The following is a 22,533-nucleotide window of genomic DNA, read 5'->3' as shown; positions in this document are numbered from 1 at the left end:
TTTTAAAATCTAATATATGTTTTTTTGAAAAATGCATCTCAACTACTGGTAGAGTTTGGTATATTTTCTTCTTTTTTTTAAAATCTCATATCAAAATCCTTTTTAACTTTCCAACAGCCAAAAAAATTTTAGTTTATTATGTTCTTTTTTTTAATAATGCAAAAATCGTTTAGCTAATAATTTTTTACCTTTCTAGTAAAATTTCAGAAAGGGGGTGAAATAGTTTTGAATCATGAGATTCTTTGAGAAAATATTCCCTTCTTTTTTTCTAAGAGCTCTTTAATTATAAAATGTAATTTGTTCTTCCTTATGTAATATTGTTTACTTTAATCAGGTTATGGGTGCATGAAGTATATCGTGTCTTTTATGATCGTTTGACAGATAAGGAAGACTGCGATTGGCTGTTTCAGTAAGTATTACCACAAAAATGGAATAATGTATAATGTTGTTTTCTACTAAAGTTTATTTTTTATTCTGTATAAACTGGATTGTCAATATAGATACATGTGTAATAATAAAATTATTTTTAGTGGTACAAAATAATAATGGTTTTAATATGAAAGCTGAGTGACTAGAACTTAACATCTTAAGTGACATTTCATTGAATTATCATTTAAAAAGCTGTCAACTATTATCTTTGAAGATTTTACAATTAGTGTTCTTTATATACAATTCATAATATCCAGAAAAAATATGTGTTGTATTAAAATGTTTGAATTAACATGTGTATTATGAATATTCAGCATTTCATGAAAGATCATAGCTTTTATTGAAGCATTGTTTTAATTTTCTATTTTTTTTTAAACTCAATGAGTTTAAGTAGTAATGTACAGTTATATGTAGTAGTAATGTACAGTAATAATTATATAGTAATGTACAGTGCACCAAAAAACAAACCACCCTGAATAACTTGTGATCTAATAATTGGATCTTCACGTTCTAGGACTCAATCCTAATGGTTTGAGAGGCTGACCTCAAATATGCTAGTTGATTAGTGCAGATTATATCTTAAGTTACAAAATTAGACGCAAAAGCGCATTTTCTCTGAATAAACATACCATTTTTTCAACGGATTCAGATTTCTGACCCCCAAAATATAGGGGTAATTGTAATTTGGGAAATATGGTTCCCATAGTTTAACCCGTAGTGCAATCCAATGTTCGGACCCCTTAATGTTAATTTTACTCTTTACATATTTCACCACATCACGAAAATTTTTTAAGTGAATTTAAAATTTTTTTACTTAATATTTATAATAATAAATTTTAGTAAATAGTTAAAGGAAAATATAAATTTTAGTTAATATTTATTATTTTATTTAATAATAGTCAAAATATAGTACGACTAATATATAACTAAATTTTAAATTTACTACTTTTTTAAAATTCGATTTCTCAGGAACTATTCTACAGATTTTGCTCAACTTTTGCTTTTGGCCATACATAATTACTTACTTTAAAATGGTGTAAAAATTGTATACCTTACTATTCAAATTTTTTTGACTATTATTTAATAAAATAATAAAAGGTAATAAATATTAACTAAAATTTATTTTTTCCGTAAAATTATCTTTAGATAAACCAATTTTATAATTGTATACAAACAATTTTCAATTCGCCTAAAAAGTTCTCGAGATACAATGAAATACACAAAAAGTAAAGTTAACATTAAGGGGTCATAATTTTGGATCTCTTTCCTGATCAAACTATGGGGACCATATTTCTCAGATTGTGGCTACCCACTATATTTTGGGGATCAGAAATCCAAATCTGTTGAAAATAAGATCTGTTTATGAGTCTGATTTTCATATTCAAAGTTGTCCTTTTTTTTTCTGCACTGCACGAAATGAAAAGTGAACATCCTGAAGTACTGATTGAACTTTCATGTTTTAGGATTCAATTTTAATGGCTGATATCTAACCTTAACTATGTTAGTGAATTGGAACAGACCATATTTTAAGCTACAAAATCAATCACTAAAACATACTTTCTCTGATTCAGAATTTTAAATGTAGGGCTTTTTTAAAAATTTGATAACTTATAAAGTATTCCAGTGGTGCGCAAACTTTTTTCGACTGCGACCCCTATTGTAGAGAGAAAATTTTTGGCGACTCCTAGAGATAAATGTTCGCAAATACGATGTATATTTCGCGCATTTCTTTCATTGCATCGAATGAGAACATCATCATATTTGACTCATATTAATTTTATTTATAATTTTAAGAAAATACTTTTTGTATAACACAAAAATCAGTAATTGCCCTTTAATGAGATGTATGTGGCTACAAGTATCTAATTATCTCATCGATGTTTGAATGTATGTTGCTAATTGCAATTCGCATATCATCTTCAGGGTTTAAACGCGAGCGGTATTTAGTTTTTATTGAAACTAGTTTGCTAAATCCAGTTTCACACAGGGGGTTCCGCATTTGGCTGACCACCTAAATGGAACATCTGCTCCTGCACCCCTGAGCCCAAGGTCAAGAAAACTGAGATGGGCACAGTAGGCCTTGGCCCTCTATGGGCTGTCGCACCACTGAGTTTAGTTTAGTTTAGTTTTTAGGTGGATATATAATGCCAAGAGGAAAAATATTTTTTTGACATAACAAGGTTTTCGAGATATCGAGAGTAAACTTGATAATTAATTTACTTATAATTAATTTGCTTATTTAAATTAAAACATTTAAACCGCATTAAGACTGTAGCTGATAATTAGATCAAAAGTTATTGGGGTGTACTGTTTTTTACTTTGTATTCCATATATGCTTTTGCAGACAAACAAGGGAGACAATGGAAATACAGTTCAAAGAAAACTTCAATTCACTTTTCAAGCACTTGTGTTCTTCAGCAGATTGGAAAGTAAGAAGAATTTATTTTATAATTCAGTTTTGTGTTTCTGGAATTTGTAAAGCAACAAATACTCTGAGGATTGAAATGCGATAAATTTGTATAATGACTATGTTGTAACTTTCATTATGTTTCTGCAGATTATTTGATTTTAGAAGTTTAAGCATATTTGGGCAATTTAGAAAATTATTAAATATGGAAAACAAGTATTCAAACACTTGGCAAGTTTAGAGTGGTTAACTTTTTAAAAGCGAATAAATATATTTCTTCTGAATGACTATTTATAAAAAAATTTGAAAAAATTATGTTTCCAGAATGGTTATTATACAAATGCAAAATAAATTACATTTGTATAAAACCATTTGCTTGCAAATCTTACATATTAATACAAAAGTCTTTATATTTTTCTAATACTGATAAATTCAAAATGAAAGGGAAATTATAAAATTACTGTTGTACAAATAATCAGTTTAAAATGGAAACGTTTAGACTGACGCATTTTTGCTAGCTGATTTGCATGTTTCTATTTTTCTCAACAATTGAGTTAATTAAGTGAATTTAAATGAAAAATTCAAATTCAGAATATGTTCACTTTTATGATGAAATATGCTATTTCGTGACAAAAACCAAAACATACAATCTTTTCTCATAAACTGATGATTCTAGGTACAGTTGATAATATTTTAGGATGGTTTTTGTCAAATTTTAGTGGTCTCCAACCAGCAGACCACCGCTAATTTTGAGCTGTGTAATGATGCGACAGTGCTGGATTAATTTATTATATTTGTTATAAAACAATCTTTGCTTTCTTGAAAAACAGTCAAAATTTAAATATTATGACATTTATAACTAGTTAAAAAAAACTATTTTATTTTTGCTGTTTAGGTGTGTGATGATGATATGAGAAATTTAATGTTTGGGACATTTATGCAGTACGAGGAGCCTGTTTCCGACAGGCGATATAACGAAGTGACAAGTGTCGAAGATTTTCAAACGGTTGCCAACAAGTGCCTGGAAGAGTACAATTCTATCAGCAAATCTCCCATGAATATGGTTATATTTAGGTATTTTGCTAAACACATTTCAAGTTCATGAACATTATATTTATGATGCGGATTGGTTAAGCTTTTTCAACTATTATAAATGCATTGGATTGTCCATGTATAAGTATTTCAAAATAACTATTTTATGAAATATACATATAAAAATAAATGAAGATGGCATACTACATTATTAGTTTTAACTTGTGTTGTTATTTTAACATGGTGCGTAGCATTTTTAAAAGGTGCTGAAAGGTATAATTTTCGTTTTTTAAAAGCCCTTAAAGGTGCATTTTTTTATTGAGAGTTTGTAAAAAGTGCCTAATTTTCCCTTTTCGAAAAGGCAAATGTTATCTTTACCATGTCGATTTTCACCACGTATTATGTAAAGGCGTGCTTTTCACATTGTTTTATTCAACGTTTTCACAATTCATTCAGCAGTCTATTTCGGCGTACCGTCGGTCCATAGCGTATGAAAGCACCGATCATTTTACATGTGTGATGAAATACTCTAGAGTCCGCATATGCCTCTACTGAGCTGAGTTCGGTTTGAATATTGCACTCTCATGTGCAACTCTGTTCCATTTTGCAAGATATTCTCACTTTCAGGCTTCATTTTCCACCCTCTGATATCGAACAGAAAAATCTCGGGATCATTTTATAATGCCTAATATAATCAAGATTCTTTGTCAGAAACTAGTTATTTTCTCATGATCATATAAAGTTTTTGAAAATTGTTTTGCTTTTTGTTAATGTATATAGTGCTTGAAATTTTTTTGAGTGCTTAAAAGGTGCTTATTTTTTGTTGAAAGATTTGACTACGCATCCTGAACTAAATACAGTCTTTATTTTGAGTGCTTAGCATTTAGATCTTTTTTAAAAAAATCTTTGCTTTGTACATTTTAGGTATGTTCTGGAGCATTTGTCTAGGATTTGCAGAGTTCTATCTATGCCTGGTGGAAATGCATTGCTGGTGGGTGTTGGTGGTAGCGGGAGACAGTCAGTGACAAAACTCGCCTCGTTTATTAATGGACAGTGGCTGTTTCAACCAGAGATAACGAAACACTATGGTCTGAATGAATGGAGAGAGGATATCAAAGTAAACACTGTTAACAAAGCAAAACTTAAATATTAAAATGAAACTTATATGTTTGTTTATGGGCACGAAATACAGCATATCGTAATAAAACCTTATATGCTATTGTTGTGGGGATAGTAATTATCGACTATGTCAACCTTCATCTATGGAAAGGTACTCCAACGTAGAATCAAGTTAACATATTTTATATCAGGGTGCGTAGCATTTTTAAAAAGTGCTTAAATGTGCTTATTTTCGATTTTCGTTTCTTAAAAATCCTTATAGGTGTTATTTTCATTGGGTGTTTCTAAAAACTTTTAATTTCCCCATTTGGAAAATGAAATTTTTTTCGCTTTTCGCTACAAATTATGCAAAAAGACACAGTTCACATTTTTTCTACTCAACACTTTCACAATAAATTCAACTCCATTCTATTTCGGCATATTGTCAGTCTGTAGCGTATGAAAACGCCATTCGTTTTATATGATTCAAAATTTAATGATTTTTGACAATTGTCAAAAACAATGCCAAAAAGTTTTGACATAAACCCTTCTACTGTCAAAACCTTTCCAACCCTGCCTAATTATAATATTTTTTTAAGGTGCTTAAAAATATTTTTGAGTGCTTGAAAGGTGCTTATTTTTTGTTGAATAATTTGGTTATGCACCCTGTAAAATAAAACTTATATGTTCGTTTATGGGCACAAAATACAGCATATCGTAATAAAACCTATTTTACGCTATTGTGGGGATAGTAGTTATAGACTATGTCAACCTTCATCTATGCAAAGGTACATTTACGTAGAATCAAGTTAACATATTTTATATACTAGTGAATTGGAATTGTAGTGGTAGATGCATTACAGTACTCCCCCACCAGAATTGTAGCTGTGATAGAATTCAATGAACAGATACCACTAGTTGATTCATTGCTGTTTTGTGAGAAGCCTGGAGAGCTGTATTAAGTTCACCATACTTATTGAGTGCTGATTGCGAGAGCTGTATTAAGTTCACGGTCGTGGCCATTAGTATATATTTAGTATTTTTATAATTTTATTTAATAATAAACTAAAAACTTTTGAGTTGTGAGTTATAAAATTTTTCTCATTTTAAAGAATGCAATTTTAATTGTCAAAGTATAAAATATGAGCATACTCAATCGAATAGTTTCTGAGAAATTTAGAAAAAGTCGTATTTTAAAAATTCAATTTCTCATGAATTATTTGACTGACTTTACTCAAATTTTGTATTAAAAATATGACTAAAAAACGCAAAAAGTAAAATTAACATTAAGGGGCCTGAACTATGGATAGCTCACCTGACCAAACCCTATATTTTGAAGGTTAAGAATCCTAATATGTTAAAAATGTATACATATATATGTTTATTAAGAGAAAGTGCATTTTAGTGTCTGATTTCATAATTTAAAATATCGTCTGCACTAATTAATTAGAATATTTGAGGTTGCCCCCTTGAACCATTAAGATAGTCTTAAAATGCAAAGATCTGATCATTAGATCAAAAGTTAAACACAGTGGTCGATTTTTTTTTGGTGCACTGTACATCAGGTAAAAATTCGTTTTCCCATTTCAGAAAGTCATGAAATCTGCAGGTGCCGAAGGTAAGGGAACAGTTTTCCTGATCACAGATTCCCAAATTAAAGAAGAAAGTTTCCTGGAAGATATAGATAACTTACTCAACTCTGGAGAAGTCCCAAACCTTTTTGCTATTGATGAAAAACAAGAAAAAATCGAGGTATTTTTTTACTATCTACCTAATTTTATACTTTTTTTTTTTCATTTGCTTCATGTTAAAATTTCCTGCTCAGAGCATTTGGTATAAATATTTATTTTTTCTTTATTAACTTGATTTGTTTTATTTTTGAGAATATTTTGTCATGCTATCCTGACAACAATGAAGAAGATTGTACTATATATGAATAAAAAATAAAAAATCAGATAAGCTGGCATACTAGCGTTATAGCTTTAAAGTCTATAGTGAACTTGGGATATAATAAAAACTCAGTTGTGGTGAAAGTCCAAGTGCTATTTAACATGGTGTGTAGCTTTTTTAAAATGTGCTTAAAGGTGCTTATTTTCGTTTTTTAAAAGCCCTTAAATGTACTTTTTTCTTTAGGTGTTTTTAAAAAGTACTCAATTTTCCCTTTTCGAAAATGAGATTTTTTTTCTTTGTGTTCTTTTTCATTCCTGTTCTTTGTTAATCTTAAAAGAGTTTGTCACTTTCCTTTGAAGGGACATTGACTTTTTTCTCTGATTGTGTTCTTTTCCATTCCTGCTCTTTGTTAATCTTTTAAGAGTTTATCACTTTCCTATGAAGGGACATTGACTTTTTTCTCTTATTGTGTTCTTTTCCATTCCTGTTATTTGTTAATCTTATAAGAGTTCTAACAATACAACTGAAATGTCTTACAAAAATATTTTTTCAGAGATGTTGTGTAGTTTTTAATGGAGGAAATTATTAGGTCTATAGACAGCTCATTTCGACTGTTTAGCAAAACACTCTTTGTGAAGTAGTAGTCTAATTTTCATTTGTATCATTGTGTAAACTTAAAATTAGATTTTCAATAAACCAAATGAAAGACTGAATATGTTTTTGAGATTTGTTTTTAAATACTTAGGCAGTACGCCCCCTGGTGGAGAAAGAGGAAGGTGCCGATTTGTCTCCATTGTCCCTCTTCTCTTATTTTGTGAAGAGATCGAGTGAGAATCTACACATAATCATCGCTATGAGCCCAATTGGTAACACGTTTCGAATCAGACTGAGGCAGTTCCCCTCCCTCATTAACTGCTGCACAATAGACTGGTTTCAGGTGAGTACTACATTCAACTTAAAGATAAATGCTTTATTAATTTATATACTATTTTTTATTGCGAAACCAGTGACGAAATCTATTAGTTATAGTGCGTATGAAATGACAGATTCAGGGTATTTGCCCACCTGGAAAGTCATGAGAAATCATGAAGAGTCATGCATTTCGATATTGAACAAAATTTGTCATGAAATGTAATGATTTTAACTATTTTTTTAAAAAAAATCATGGAAAGTCATGGATTTCGGTCACCAAAATTCAAATTTTTAAAATGGAATTTAGCCCACCCCCCACACACCGCATTTCATGGTGTTTCGAATATCTGAATTTATGACAAAATCCCTCACTCACAGTCATATTTTATTAAGATATAAAATGTTTTTATCATGTTCTTTAAAAATTATGGTGTTCTTTCAGAAAATGAAAAAAAAAACATCATTTCTAGAGCAAATTATCTTTTAAACTTCAGAGATTTCTGAATTTTAGTTATTATTTATAATTTTTATTTTATCAGTTTAAAATTCTAACTGAATCAAGCCAGTCATTGGCGAATTTTTTTATTCCGAAATGAGAACAAAAAAATCAGAAGTATTTCTTTCTTTTCCGATAAATAAGAAAAGTATCTTTAGAACATTGTTGTGTTTTTGTAGGAGAAAATAGTAACTTCGTTCAGTCATGAAAAATTCTTGGAATTAGTCATGGAAAGTCATGAATTTGAAATTCTAAAATGCAGCAGATACCCTGTAGATTTTTAATTAAATGTACAAAACCTCATATCTTTTCTTAAAAGTTTTTAATTTTATAAAATTGTGCTTGATATTTAAGGATGATATTTCTACTATGCTAAGCTTTTTTATTTAGTATAGCATTATTTGTTTTAAGTATGTTAACATGGTGTGTAGCGTTTTTAAAAAGTAAGGTGCTTATTTTAAATTTTTGTTTTTGAAAGCCCTTAAAGGTGCATTTTTTCATTTGGTGTTTTTAAAAAGTGCTTAATTTTCCCTTTTCCACATGAGATTTTTTTTCTTTATTATGTCGATTTTCGCCTCATATCACGCAAAAGTGTGCTTTTCACATTGTTTTATTCAACATTTTCACAATTCATTCAACCACAATCCGTTTCGGCATACCCTCCGTCCATAGCGTATGAAAGTGCCAATCATGTTACACGTTTGATGAAATACTTGAGAGTCTGCGTCTACTGAGCTGAGTTCGGTTTGATTATTGCACTCTCATGTGCACCTCTACTGCATTTTGCAAGATATTCTCAATTTTAGGCTTCATTTTCCACCCTCTGATATCGAGCCAAAAAATCTCTCGATCATTTTATAATGGCTCATATAATCAAGATAAGAGTTCTTTGTCAGAAATTGGTTATTTTATCATAACCATGTAAGATTGAAAATTATTTTGCATTTTGTTATTGTATATAGTGCTTAAAAATATTTTTTGGAGTGCTTAAAAAGTACTTAAAAGGTACTTATTTTTTGCTGAAAGAATTGGCTACTCACCCTATCTGAAGCTATTTCTTATTTCTTTAAGTTTTTCCAGCAATTAAAACTTTAAAGCTTGACTAATATAGATCACTCAAGAGCACAATGATTGTGTGTGTTTCCTGTTAATAAATTGTGTATAACATGTACAGGGAGTTTTTTTCTCCAGATTTGAGTCGCAATCCTGTTTTTACTGTTAGACAAATCTTTTAAAATGCTGTTTAGGTGAGCTATTTACTCTGCAGATTCCAATTAAATATTGATGGAATTTCAGGCATGGCCAGAAGATGCTCTGGAGAGAGTGGCTGAACACTCCTTCCGTGACATGGATTTGGCACCTGAAATGCAAATAAGTCTGGTACCAATCTGTAAATATTTCCATATAAGAGCTCAAGATTTATCTACTCAGTAAGTCATACTTTTGAGTTGTTTTTTTCTTTTATAAAAGCCCCAAGTTTTGGAAAAACCCACATTAATCTGAAGGGTTCTATAGCTAGAAAATACACAATAAGCTTTTTAAAAGTTGTGTAATTTGCAAAATTGTTATATTGACATGTGTCGGCATAAGCTGAGTGGTTAAAGTCGTTGTTCTGGAGAGACAAAGATACAGAGTTCGATTCTAAGAGCTTGAGGAAAATGTAAAAAATCTATAAAAAAATCTATAAGCTTTTATTTATTATTTTAGAAGTTTCTAGAATGTTCTAATTTGTCATTTCCTGTTCCGTTATTTAGTCCGTCCCATAAAAGATCAGGTGTTTCAAGCCGAAACATAAGTTACTTTGTTCCCTGTTTGAAAGTTCTTAATAAATCTCTCTAACTTTCTGAACTGATGTTGATTCATTCTACGTGACGATTTGATTTTGAATTAAATTACTACAACATAAAGTATGTAATGAATTGAACTTTTATTTTTTATTTAAAATAATTATAAATTTTGCGTATTATTTAAATGTAACTACTTTTAGAATTTTTTTTTGTATAATCTAACAAAGCTCTAGGGGGGGGGGGAGTGGCATAAAACAATGTTTTTCATCAAAAATATTGGATACCATCCAAAAATACTTAGTTGCAACAAGCTTCTTAAAAAATAGGTTACGGTTAAGAAAGTTCTTTTGCTACTAAATCATTTTAAATGGTCTTTATTTAAATTTAACTTCTTTTAGAACTTTTTTTGTATAATCTAACAAAGCTGTAGGGAGGAGGAGTGATCTAAAACAATGTTTTTCATTAAAAATATTGGAAACCGTCATAAAATACCTAGCTGCAACAAGCTTCTTAAAAAATAGGTTAGAGTTAGGAAAGTTCCTTTGCTGCTAAATAATTTTAAATGGTCTTTAAACTTAAAAATATTTTTCATTGTATCATCAATCTGAAAATAAGTGACAAATGACAAAATTTTTATATTCATTATTTTGCATAAAAGTTGAGTTTGATTTGCATTCATAACTATTCTCACAATAAACTTGTTTTTTTATTAAATATATAAAATTATGAAATTTGACTAAATATAAATAATGTGGAACATAGGGGTGAAATCAAACTTTCATATCATAAACATGAGGGGGAACACTAAAAAAAATGATACTGAAAATTTGAAGCATCAAAAAATGAATCTTTTATAGGGCCCCCCACGGATCAGGGAAAACAGGAAAGTGTTAGGGAATTTTATTTTGACTCTAAGAATCAAGGAATAGTCAGGGAAAGTGGCAATTTTTTACAAAAAGAAAAAAAAACCCTGAAGATTCTTACATCACACTTAGAAAATAACCAGTCTTAGAATTGTAAGTAACAATAATCAGTTATTGAGATTCAAGTTAAAGAATTCTAACATCTATTACAATTGTTTTTATAAAGTTCTACTTTTCAGTGAGAATTTTTCATGCATCCATTATCAATGTTTTTGCGCACAAAATATTATATGTGTTATTAAAAATAAAAAAATTAAAGTTTTCTGATGAAAAATTGCATGGTATAGCTAAAATATAGTACGGATTTTCATTGAAATTTACCTGATATACCTGAAAAGTAAAGGAATTTTTTTTTCTGAAATTGAGTGGGAACCCTGATTTTAATAAAATATTTTTCACAATTTAATACAAAGAATTCTGACATTTTAAAACTTGTATAATGTGTATTTACTTCAACGAAACAGTTTTTTCAAACAGCATCAATGTTTGACTGTAATTTATGTTCATTAAATTATTCATTTAATCATAAGAGTAACAAATGCCTTTTTGTTATTTTATATTTCTTTTTTACTTTTTAAAGGAGAAGAATATAAAACATGCATTAATTTCAGTTCTCTTCCATTGAAGGGTTTTTTGTCTATGGTTAATTTTTTTGCCTAATCAAACATTTAACTTAATAATCAGTCAATAATAATCGTCATTTATTCTTTTTAATAATGTGATTAATCAGGGGATATCAGTGCCATTATTAGTGCCCTACACTGACACTGATGTTTTTAAGTTTAAGTGCCACTGCCTTGTATACATTTGCACAATATGCCTGGTATATTCTAAACTGATGTTTTTTTTTCTTTCCAAATCCTACTACACTCTCCCTATAAATATTTATGTATCTTCAAATTTTCAATCATTAAAATACTTTTTATTCACCCATTCAAGTTCAAATGCTTTTTTTTATTCTTGTAGTGGATGACGCTTGTTACAGTTACAGTTTTTTCAAATATTAAGTCATTAATTAAATTTAATAAATTAATTTTAGTTTTATATGAGAGAAAAATTGTAATTAATTAATAAAAAGTAACTAAAATAAAAATTTTCTTTATTGACCGAAGTAGGAATTGACTTTAAATTTTTTTATATTACGGTAGGGAACCGATTATCCGGAACGATCGGGGCCATTGCTATTCCGGATAACTGATTTTTCCGGTTTTCTGAATCGCTACAAAAAGCCGTTTTTTTTTGTTGTTAAACCCAACTAAAAAAAATTTTTTTTTGGAAATATTTATAAATATTATAAAAAGAAGAAAAAATGATGAAGTAATACACTAATGATTATTTCCAAAATGATTCTAAGGTAAACATCTTTCGAAAAAGAAAGAAAAATACTAAAATCTTATGAGGAAAAAAAATTTTTTTTTTGAAAAATGGTTGGAAAATGTATCGAATTTCGTTCCTGTTTTTTGGTTTTCCGGTTTTCTGATTTCCGGATAACGGGTTCTGTACTGTACTTGTTTTTTTTAATTAAGTGCCATTGACTCTGGTATTCTCTATACTGACCATTGAGGTGAAAGGTTGCCTTTATTGTTTCTGATTTGCTCACAGTGATTTGGTGATTTTTTTTTAACGGTCCTCTTTAATAGAACAGTACTTTCATTTCTTGTCTCGCCTATGTTTGGTTATATTTTCTTGCTTAATTTTTAGATAAAAATTCTATAAAGAAAAGAACTGTTATTAATATTATCATTGTTGTTAGTTCTTAAAAAGTGTTTAAGTATGAGAATTGAAAAATAGAATAATTATTACTTGTAGGTTTTTTAATGAACTTGGCCGCAACACGTACATCACACCCACTTCATATTTGACATTGATTTCGTCTTTCAAGCAGCTCTTACATGAGAAGCAGGAAGAGATAAAATCATCCATCCAGCGTTATAAAGGTGGCCTGGGCCAACTTGAGTTCTTTTCTATCACAATCACAGGAATGCAAAAGGACATTGAAGAACTGAAACCCAAATTAGTCATTGCTCAACAAGAAGCTGAAGAGTTTATTGAAGTTAGTGATTTTTTTCTACCTTAATTTTAGTTGATTTTTCAATAATTATTATCATGTTTCCTTTGTGTCTACTTTATTCTTAGGAAATGTTTTACTATTATTATTAAACGGACTCTTAAACAACCCCATTTAAACATGATACACACGTTTTTTTAATCTCTTATCTGTGGTTCACTTTACATTGATGCTAGCTGTTGCCCGTGCTGAAGTACTTTGATTTTAATTGTTTTCAAGAGATATTGTCAAATTCTCTATTTAATAAATTTTATTAACAATTTGAAATCTTTCTGGCAGCATACAAACCAATACAAGGTTGAGTTCAGAACATTTCATCACAGTAGGCAGCAGAAGTATTAAAATTATGACTTCTATGTCTTAAATGGTAATTAAATTTTATGGATACATTTTTTTCTTTGTGATACAATATTCTATAATGATACGTGGAAATAAATCATTGCTACTCAACTATCTATAAGTAAAAATTAAAAAAAAAATTAAATATATAAATATTAAAAATAATTAAATCTTAAAAATATTTCATGTCCCAATCAATTTTACTTTTATAAAAATAAGCTTTGCAAATATCAGTTCTTTATATGGGAAGAATTAACCACAACAGTTGGATAAAGTGTTACTATCTTATAAACACCGTGGAAGAATCGCAGCAACATTCTCGCAGAACGCTACAGAGTTCTTGCAAAAAGAATTTTCTTTTGAAAAGTTACAAAATTACTTTTTTTCAAACACAGTACTTTTCTTATTTGAAATTCGTAATATATATGTTTGTTAAGTATCGTGCGGAAAGATAGTGCTAGAGAGTTTTGTCGTAGATAGCTTGGAAATTTTCTGCCTCAGGGCTTATAAATACAGTGCTATGTAATCAACAATGGACTTGTACTCAACAAATGATGTTATTTATTTGTGTAGAAAATAAAAAGAGAGTCCCAAGATGTTGAAAAGGTGAAAGCAGTTGTGAATAAAGATGAAGAGCATGCGAGCGACAGAGCAAAGGAGTCATCTGCTTTGAAAGAGGAGTGTGAGGCAGATCTGGCTGAAGCTTTGCCTGCTCTTGAAGCTGCACTGGCTGCTTTGGACACATTAAAAGTAAACCCCATTCCTCTTTCTCTCTCTTTCTTTTTGTAAAAAAAAATCCTTCTTTTTTCTCTGTTCTAAAAAAGGATTAGTCCAGCTATCTTTTTTTTTTTACTGACAAACAGTACCGTCTTTATGCATAGGCACAACCGGGCTTGAGAATCTTACTTTTTATGAATTGTATTTAAAAAAAAACTAAGAATAAACCACATTACATTATATATCATGGTGCGTAGCGTTTTTAAAAAGTGCTTTAAGGTACCTACTTATTTTCGATTTTTGTTTCTAAAAGCCCTTAAATGTGCTTTTTTTATAGGGTGTTTTTAAAAAGTGCTTAATTTTCCCTTTTCGAAAATGTAAATTTTTTCTTTACCTCGTCGATTTTCGCCACTATCGTAAAAGCGCCACTATCGTAAAAGCGTGTAAAAGCGTGCTTTTCACATTGTTCTATTCTATGTTTAAACAATTCATTCGACCGCAATCCATTTTGGCTTACACCCGGTTTGTAGCGTTTAAAATTGCCAATCATTTTACATGTTTGATGAAATACTTGCGAGTTCACATGCACGTCTACTGAGCTGAGTTCATTAAGATTCTAGCACTCTCATGTGCAACTCTGCTGCATTTTGCAAGATATTCTCAATTTTAGGCTTCATTTTCCATTCTCTGATATCGAACCGAAAAATCTCTCGATCATTTTATAATGGCTAATATAATCAAGAAACGAGTTCTTTGTCAGAAACTAGTTATTTTATCATGATCATGTAAAGTCTTTGAAAATTATTTTGCATGTTGTTAATGTATAGAGTGCTTAAAAATATTTTTGAGTGCTTAAAAAGTACTTAAAAGGTGCTTATTTTTTGTTGAAAGATTTGGCTATGCTCCCTGTATATATTTTAAAATAAATGCATCCTCGTGTAAAAAGTGTGCATTTTTTTTCTGTAAATAGTAATTGATTATCATGCAAACACCAATAATTTAAATAGTTTATCACCAGGAAAAGTTGAAAAGGCAAACGAAATCTATTTTTCTACATTAAAATGAAGTTTTTCGAAACTTAACTTTCTAATTCATAATGTTTCTAAATATGCTTGACCACCAGCAACTCTGTTTGGTATTTATAATTAGTTAAATAAAGCAATAATTGAAAGAGTTTAGAATTTCACAGCATTATGGGACAGTAACTTTTAAACTGGTTATGTCTGATGCACATTGAAAGATGTTTTAATAACTGACTTCAGTTTAACGAAATGATTCATAACTTTTGGGATTTTTTATGTGTTACTCCCTTATGTTTTTTCAATTTAATTACTTTAATTAGCTTCTTAGTTTCAAAAATCATTTTATTATTTGAGAATTGCAACTGGTTAGCATATAATTTTTTTTTTAAAATTACGCATACTTTAAAAGTGTTTTATTTTATGTGCATTGAATTTTTGAAGGTAATAAAAATGTGTTTAAGTTTGTTAAAATTATTGCAAATCTTAAAAATGCTTTATTTTATGTATATGAAGTTTTTTAGTTTGATTTTAAACAGTATGACACATCATAGGGGCCCCAATCATTTCTGGGCCTGAGGGCCCTGCTAACAGCAACTAATTTTAAGTGCAGCCCCATTCTTTTTAATATAATAACACATAAACTAGTCTTACTGGGAGGCTCAAGTAATAGGAGTTTTGTTATTGATAAACTGATTTTTGAACTAACTATTAAACTCATTTTTGTTCATTTAATTAATTGTTAATTAATTCCCAAAATTGTTTTTGAAATGTTTATTCAAAGGAATTTTTTATTTAAACTGTATTTTTTTTTTTGTTGTTGTTTTTTTGATTTCGCTATCTCATCCCTAGTTTAATTCATGATCCTAATATTTTTATGTTTTTATTCGCTATTGATAGTTTAGATCGTATATAACTGTTTTTACTTAATTTTATTTACTTTGTATCGTTGTTGTTGTTGCTTATCCTCTTCTGCCCTTACGAAGGCAGACCAGATCTGTGAACCCGTTGATCTGAATAAAATCAAAGACCAAAGGAGGAGTACAGTAGATATCTTCCTAGAGAAGACCAAGACAGCCCAGGATGTGATCGGCGGAAGCCCGGTGTAGATGACTTTGTATCGTACTGCCTATGTACCATTTTTAATGTTTTGTGTAACTTAAGTGTATTTGCAATTTTGTCTAATTTTATATACCTCATACTTAAATTGCTATATACCATTTTACCAATTAAAATATTTTATGAAAATTAATTTATTTTTTGATGAGCTTTAATACACTGTTTGCTGCAGCATGTCCTCTTTTGGACTTGTGCTATTAAACTCTACATTCAAGCAATCCCATGCATGTTTGTCAGTTTTTCATATACTTTCGATAAAAAAAATATTTTAGAACTAGTTTATCTAAGTTACTGATTGTTTGTGAAAAAATCATTCACTATTTTTACAGCCATCAGATATCACTCTAGTAAAATCCATGAAAAATCCTCCCAATGCTGTGAAAGTCGTTCTTGCTGCTGTGTGCATCATGCAGAACATAAAACCAGACAGAGTGACTGATCCAGGTACTGGAAGAAAAGTTAGTATCTTTGGTTTTATCTTAATTATTTAACCTGCCTTAAAGATAGCATATTCATAGTTCCTTAAATAATATTGTTTGATTTTATTTTTTATAACCGTTGTTGAACAACCAACCTATTTTTTTGTGTTTATGTCTACTAATGTTCAACTCTGTAGCCTTGTAATTTTGAATCCAATCCAGAAGGAACTCCTGGATCAAGTGTTGTGAGAAATTGTGCCTTCATAGAAGACTTTTTGATGGAACTAACCCGCATTTGCTTTACATGGAGAGGAAAACTTCCCACGGTTAGCCTGAAGGCAAGGGGACTCTAACCCATGATCCATCTACCACTGAGGATATTTTACATCAACACTGTGGTCGGTGCAAACCGGTCGCTGAATTTACATCAACCAGCCATCGCTGTGATTCAAACTTCGGTTCACCTCTTTGGAAGGCTAACGCACTATCCCTTGAGCCATCACAACTCAGTATTGTTTGATTTTATAACCATTGTTGATCAACCGACCGAATTTTTTTGATTTACGACTACTAATGTTCAACTCTGCAGCTTTGTAATTTTGAACCCATTCCAGAAGACAAGGGAACTTCTGGATCAAGTATCAGGAGAAATTTGCCTTTGTAGAGGACTTTTAGGGGAAATTAACCCGCATTTGGATTACATGGAGAAAAAAAACGCAAACAGTTATCCTGAGAGCAAGGGGACTCTAACGCATGATTCGTTTATCACTGTAGATATTTTAAGTAAGCACTGTGGCTGGTGCAAGCCGGATGCGGAATTCGTATTGACCAGCTATAGCTGGGATTACAACCCGGTTCACCTCATTGGAAGGTGAACACTCTATCCCCTGAGCCATCACGGCTCAATATTGTTTGATTGTTCAACATCAGTATTTTGTGAAATGATTCGTGAAACTTAATATTTTCTATCTCTCACAGGGCCGCCTTTGAGTGAAACACTTGGTTAGTGGTGTTTTAGAGGAAATTTAGGATTGATCCCAGATCCTTCACTAAATATATTATCCTTAAAAAAAATTTTCTTGCAATATTTTTTTTATAAAAATAAACTCTTTATAGTATTTTTCCCTTTAAAAACCCAGGAATTACCCTTGATTGCAACAGTGTTAAAAAAATTTATAAATCAAAATTGTAATCATGTTTTAAAAATCTCAAAGTTTTCTTTTGAAAATAGCTCATCAAATCTGTGCAAAATTTGTCATCTTTAGAAAGTGAAAAAAGTTTAACACCTAATAAAGCTGGATTTACCTTATTTGTCTTTCTTTTAAATGTTCAATTTTTTGACGTGGATTTATAATTTCAATTAATATTTCCATTTGTCATTGTGCATCATTTTACAAATTTTGTTAATTTAGTCTGAAAAATTGTAAATCAGTAGTTTGAAAATAACAAATATTACCTAAGTTACTGTTATTCGTTGTGAAACCAAGCTTTAAGCATCTCCTTCTTTTAATTAGTGCAGATTTTGTATTAATACTAATAGAACCAATTCTGATGATCTTACAAATGCGATACCAGCTTTAATTTGAGAAATTTTGCAGGGCTTTTACATCTAAGACACATTCTTACAATTGAAAATTCTGCTTCTCTAGCCCCCCATGATTCGAATTTTTTTTTCGTAAACTGTACACAGGAAATTTTTCTATCAGTGATCATTACTGTAGAGATGTAAGAATAAGTTCTGAATAAACTGAATTCATTTATGTTATTGTGTTTGCAGAAGTTGGTTGCAAATTTTTAACTCTCTCTTATATGCCATAGGTTCTGAAATAATTAGGTTATTTACCAATTATCAATTATAGGTAAATGATTATTGGGGACCATCCAAAAAACTACTTGGGGACATGGGATTTCTTCAGTCTCTTAAGGATTATGATAAAGACAACATTGATGTAAGTAAGATATTGATTTGTATATTATTGGTCGTTGTTTCAATTCTGTGTCCCCCTGTTTCAATTCTGTTGCTTAAATGAAAATGATGAAATACCCATTTTATTTTGAACTTCTTAAAGCATGGAAATTAATTTATGAGGTATTTTCGGAAAGTAAAGACTGTTTCTTTCTACTGTCAGAGTACCATACGTGCGCACACAGGTATCTGGTTGATTGTCCCCCCCCCTGACAATATTACAGCAGAATTGTTTTGAATTTATGTGTGTTAGTGAGCATTCAAAATGTTGAAGATGATTTATGATACCACCAACTATGTAGTGCATTAATACGATACTATGAAACATTTTATGTATTATTTTAGAACCATTGTTAAACAACCGACTTTATTTTGAATTTACGACTGCCAATGTTCAACTCCATAGGCTTGTAATTTTGAACATAATCCAAAAGACAAGGGAACTCCTGGAAGTACTGGGAGAAAATTGCCTTGGTGGAGGACTTATTGATGAAACAGCTCGCATTTGCGTAACATGTAGAAGAAAACCACCCACGGTTAGCCTGATGGCAAGAAGACTAACCCATAATTCGTCTACCACTGAGGATATTTTACATCAGCACTGTGGTCGACGCGAGTCAGGTGTGGAATCCGTATTAACCAGCCATTGCTGAATTTCAAACTTCTCATTGGGAGACGAGCGCTCTATCCCCTGAGCCTCCAAGTCTCCCCGTGAAACATTGCAAAAAATGTGATTCGAAGGAAAAGATATCGAATGCTCAGTTAAGGCTGCGTATTGCTACATGAGAATACATGTCGCCATTCTACAGATGTCACTCAAAACCTTATTCATTGAGTATCTGTGCACCTGTAAAGTATAGAACAAAATTTGTCATGAAACGTCATGATTGTAGCTATTTAAAAAAAAAAAAAAAAATTATAAAAAGTCATGGACCCCGCCTCCAATTTCATGGTGTTTGGAATATCTGAATTTGTAACAAAATCACCGCTCACTGTCATATTTTATTGAAATAAGAAATTTTTTTATCATGTTCTTTAATTATGGTGTTCTTTCAGAAAATGAAAGAAAAAACATCATTTCTAGAGTGAATTATCTTTTAAATTTCTGTGATTTCAGAATTTTTGTTATTATTTTTTATTTTATCAATATAAAATTCTAGCAGTAGCAAGCCAGTCATTGGCGAATTTTTTTTAATTCCGCAATGAGAACAGAAAAAAATCAGGAGTATTTCTTTCCTTTCCGATGAACAAGAAAATTATCTTCAGAATATAATTCTGCGGAAAAAAAGAAGAAAAATTATTTGCTTTTGTATTTTTTTCAGCTATTTTATTGCTTCAACTCTTTTTTTAATTCTGTTTTTTAAATTTAAAATCAATAAATATGAAGATGCAAAGTATAACAGTTTTGGTTATACTTATCATTTCAATTAATGCTATTATATTTTTTTTAAAAATTTGTTATGTTTTTGTTGGAGAAAATAGTAACTTCGTCAAGTCATGAAAAATTTTAGGAATTAGTCATGAATTTGAAAATCTATAATGTATCAGATACTCTGTATTCAACAATTTGGTAATCCAGTGTACTGCGATAACCTCCCACTTTGAGACTACAGCTCTTTCTTGAATTTTAAACACCATTTTTATAGAAACGTTTTGATCTCAATGATCACTCAAAAAATGATGTTCTGCAATGGCTGTCTACAGTGAAAGCATCTTTCTTTGACAATAAACAAGTTGTATTCATTTTATGAAAAATGTCCAAATGCTCTTGCATGTAAAAATAAATTTTGTTTTAAAAAGAAAAAAAATTTACGAAAGTATTACCAAAATGGTTTTTATTTTTTGGCAATGCCTCAGATAGACATTGAATAGCTTTAGACCTAAATTTTATTATTTAAGGAGTAGAGTTGTTATATTTAAGTTCTGAAGTCAAGTGGTTATAATAAAGTATTCTTTTTTGACAGCCTGTAATCATGGAAAAAATACGTGGTGAGTACATCCACTTGCCAGAGTTCAATCCTACAAATGTTGCAAAAGCCTCTTCTGCTGCCGAAGGTCTCTGTCGTTGGGTTTTGGCTATGGAAATTTATGACAGGACAGCTAAAGTATACACACCAATTGTTCTTTTTTCTTACTTTTTTTACACTAGATCTAAACTTTATGCGTGTGTTTAAATTATTTATGCGTAGTGAGGGACAAAATTCTGATTCTAAGTCATTAAAGTATTAAGTTACATTAACATGAGACAAATTTTTTCTCAGATACATTTTTCTGAAGCTGTATAGTGTGTAAAATATTGACAGTATACAATTTAAATAAAAAATTAGAAACCAAAAATGAGCAAAACGACATTTTAAAGATGTGTATGTTACTAAAAACCCGCACTTCATCAGGTGACACACTGTCTGCTAACACACTGGAGCCTTTGTGTAGCCTGTTTTTTTTAAAAATTGTTTACATAAGACAAATTTGGTTTTAGCACTTTTCAATTTTGACTTATTTTAAAGTTTTTTTTCCAAAAATCTTTTAAAATCAATTTCATACTTTGATTAGATATTGACTGTCATGGTGCGTAGCGTTTTTGAAAAGTGCTTAAAGGTGCTTATTTTTGTTTTTTATAAGCCCTTAAAGGGGCTTTTCTCATTGGGTGTCTTCAAAAAGTGCTTAATTTTCCCTTTTCGAAAATGTTGTTTTAATTCTTTACCATGTCGATTCTCGCCATGTATTATGCAAAAGCGTGCTTTTCACATTGTTCTATTCAACGTTTTTACAATTCATTCAACCACAATACCATCGGTCCATAGCCTATGAAAGCGCCAATCATTTTACATTATTTTATCATGATCATGTAAAGTCTTTGAAAATTATTTTACATTTTTTAAAATATATATATAGTGCTTAAATATTTTTTGAGTGCTTAAAAAGTACTTAAAAGGTGCTTATTTTTTGTTGAAAGATTTGACTACACACCTTGACTGTATCATCATGAGCTTTTTATTTTTATCATTAGTTTATGCAAATTGTATTTAAAAAAAATCCTTTTATTTTGATTTTTTAAAGGTTGTAGCACCCAAGAAAGCAAAACTGGCAGAAGCTGAGGAGCAACTAGAGCTGATTATGGAATTGTTAAATGCCAAACGTTCTGAACTGGCAGCTTTAGAATCTAAACTGGCTGCTCTAAAAAAAGATTGTGATGAATCAATACAAAAGAAAAAAGATTTAGAAGCGCAAACTGCTTTATGTGAAATTAACTTACAAAGAGCTGAAAAACTACTTGGAGGCTTAGGAGGTGAAAGGATGAGGTATAGTAACAAATAATTTATATTAAACTTTGATACTAATTCTAAGAATCCTCACAATTTTTCTAACTTATAATTTTTAGAAAAATAATATTTATAAAAATTTTAACGATGCATTTGACATGGTGCATAGCGTTTTTAAAAAGTGCTTAAAGTGCTTATTTTCGATTTTCGTTTTTTAAAAGCCCATAAAGGTGCTTTTAAAAAAATCATTAGGTTTTCTTATAAAAATTGCTTAATTTCCCTTTTTCGAAAATGAGATTTTTTTTCTTTACCATGTCGATTTTCCCCCTGTATTATGCAAAAGCGTGCTTCTCATGTCACAAAAGCGTGCATTCAACGTTTTCTCAATTCATTGTACCACCATCCATTTTGGCGTACTGTTGGTCCAAAGCGTATGAAAGCGCCAATCATTTTACATGTTTGATGAAATACTTGCTAGTCCGCATGTGCCTCTACTGAGCTGAGTTCGGTGAGATTATAGCACTATCATGTGCAACTCTGCTGCATTTTCCAAGATATTCTCAATTTCAGGCTTCATTTTCCATTCTCTGAAATTAAACCGAAAAATCTCTCGGTCATTTTATAATGGCTAATATAATCAAAAAACGAG

At 30.2% G+C, this 22,533-nt stretch overlaps 1 protein-coding gene across 3 annotated transcripts in view; it reads left to right on the top strand.

The window, feature by feature from the left end:
- LOC107454707 (dynein axonemal heavy chain 7) overlaps positions 1–22,533 on the top strand; it is a 164,674-nt gene that overhangs the window by 91,880 nt on the left and 50,261 nt on the right. For all 3 annotated transcript variants that reach the window (XR_015429024.1, XR_015429023.1, XM_087150828.1), the window contains exons 42-54: positions 335–409; positions 2,774–2,858; positions 3,732–3,910; positions 4,793–4,985; positions 6,557–6,718; positions 7,602–7,793; positions 9,561–9,694; positions 12,784–13,027; positions 13,955–14,131; positions 16,566–16,694; positions 18,515–18,604; positions 20,586–20,726; positions 21,682–21,923. Coding sequence is in view for 1 of the 3 variants with exons in the window: in XM_087150828.1 (XP_087006954.1) it covers positions 335–409; positions 2,774–2,858; positions 3,732–3,910; positions 4,793–4,985; positions 6,557–6,718; positions 7,602–7,793; positions 9,561–9,694; positions 12,784–13,027; positions 13,955–14,131; positions 16,566–16,694; positions 18,515–18,604; positions 20,586–20,726; positions 21,682–21,923 (2,043 nt within the window). In the remaining 2 variants the exon portion in view is untranslated. The remainder of the gene's footprint in view (positions 1–334; positions 410–2,773; positions 2,859–3,731; positions 3,911–4,792; positions 4,986–6,556; positions 6,719–7,601; positions 7,794–9,560; positions 9,695–12,783; positions 13,028–13,954; positions 14,132–16,565; positions 16,695–18,514; positions 18,605–20,585; positions 20,727–21,681; positions 21,924–22,533) is intronic.

Source organism: Parasteatoda tepidariorum, chromosome 9 (assembly GCF_982258835.1).
Source record: "Parasteatoda tepidariorum strain Cologne lab strain chromosome 9, Ptep-v5.0, whole genome shotgun sequence".
NCBI classification, from domain to species: Eukaryota; Metazoa; Arthropoda; class Arachnida; order Araneae; family Theridiidae; genus Parasteatoda; species Parasteatoda tepidariorum.
The sequence above is the reverse complement of the archived record's forward strand: the minus strand, read 5'-3'. Positions and strand labels throughout refer to the sequence as shown.